The sequence below is a fragment of the Apaloderma vittatum genome, unplaced genomic scaffold, assembly GCF_000703405.1.
Source record: "Apaloderma vittatum isolate BGI_N311 unplaced genomic scaffold, ASM70340v1 scaffold6617, whole genome shotgun sequence".
NCBI lineage: Eukaryota > Metazoa > Chordata > Aves > Trogoniformes > Trogonidae > Apaloderma > Apaloderma vittatum.
The window spans coordinates 11,603-12,135 of record NW_009726595.1 but is presented as its reverse complement, the minus strand read 5'-3'; the positions used below and the strand labels follow the sequence as shown (position 1 = coordinate 12,135).

At 61.4% G+C, this 533-nt stretch overlaps 1 protein-coding gene across 1 annotated transcript in view; it reads left to right on the top strand.

Annotated features, from left to right (window-relative positions):
* ECE1 (endothelin converting enzyme 1) overlaps positions 1-533 on the top strand; it is a gene marked incomplete at its 3' end in the record, with an annotated part of 7,311 nt that overhangs the window by 1,320 nt on the left and 5,458 nt on the right. The window contains exons 3-4 of the mRNA XM_009873337.1: positions 115-156; positions 387-530. Of these exons, the coding sequence (XP_009871639.1) occupies positions 115-156; positions 387-530 (186 nt within the window). The remainder of the gene's footprint in view (positions 1-114; positions 157-386; positions 531-533) is intronic.

Here is a 533-nt window from a genome sequence, read left to right as displayed (position 1 = left end):
TTTCTCTGGGCCGAGAGGCTCACGTGCAAGGTGGGGGATGCTCTTCTGCATCCGTTACCCGTGAGCTCGAGCACAGGATGAGGTGCTTGCCCACATCCTTCACACGAGGGTGGGATGCTTGCGCAGAGGGCAGGATATTTGGGCACAGGATGAGGTGCTTGCCTGAGAGGTGCTTGCCTGAATCCCTCACCCTGGGCAGGGTGCTTGGGCATGGGATGGGACACTGGTCCATATTTCGTGCCCTGGAGTGGGATGTTAAGGCACGGGATGGGATGCTCAGGCACCAGGTGGGATACTTGCCCACATCCTTCGTTGCGGGGCAGGATGCTCCTCTACGTGGCTCGTTGCGCCGTGTTGAACCTGAGCCCATCATTTCCCACCCGCAGGGCCGCCCGCCGTGTGCCTGTCGGAAGCCTGCATCTCCGTCACCAGCTCCATTCTCAGCTCGCTGGACCGGGCGGTGAATCCGTGTGAGGACTTTTTCGGCTACGCTTGCGGGGGCTGGATCAAGGCTAAACACCTCCCCGACCGCC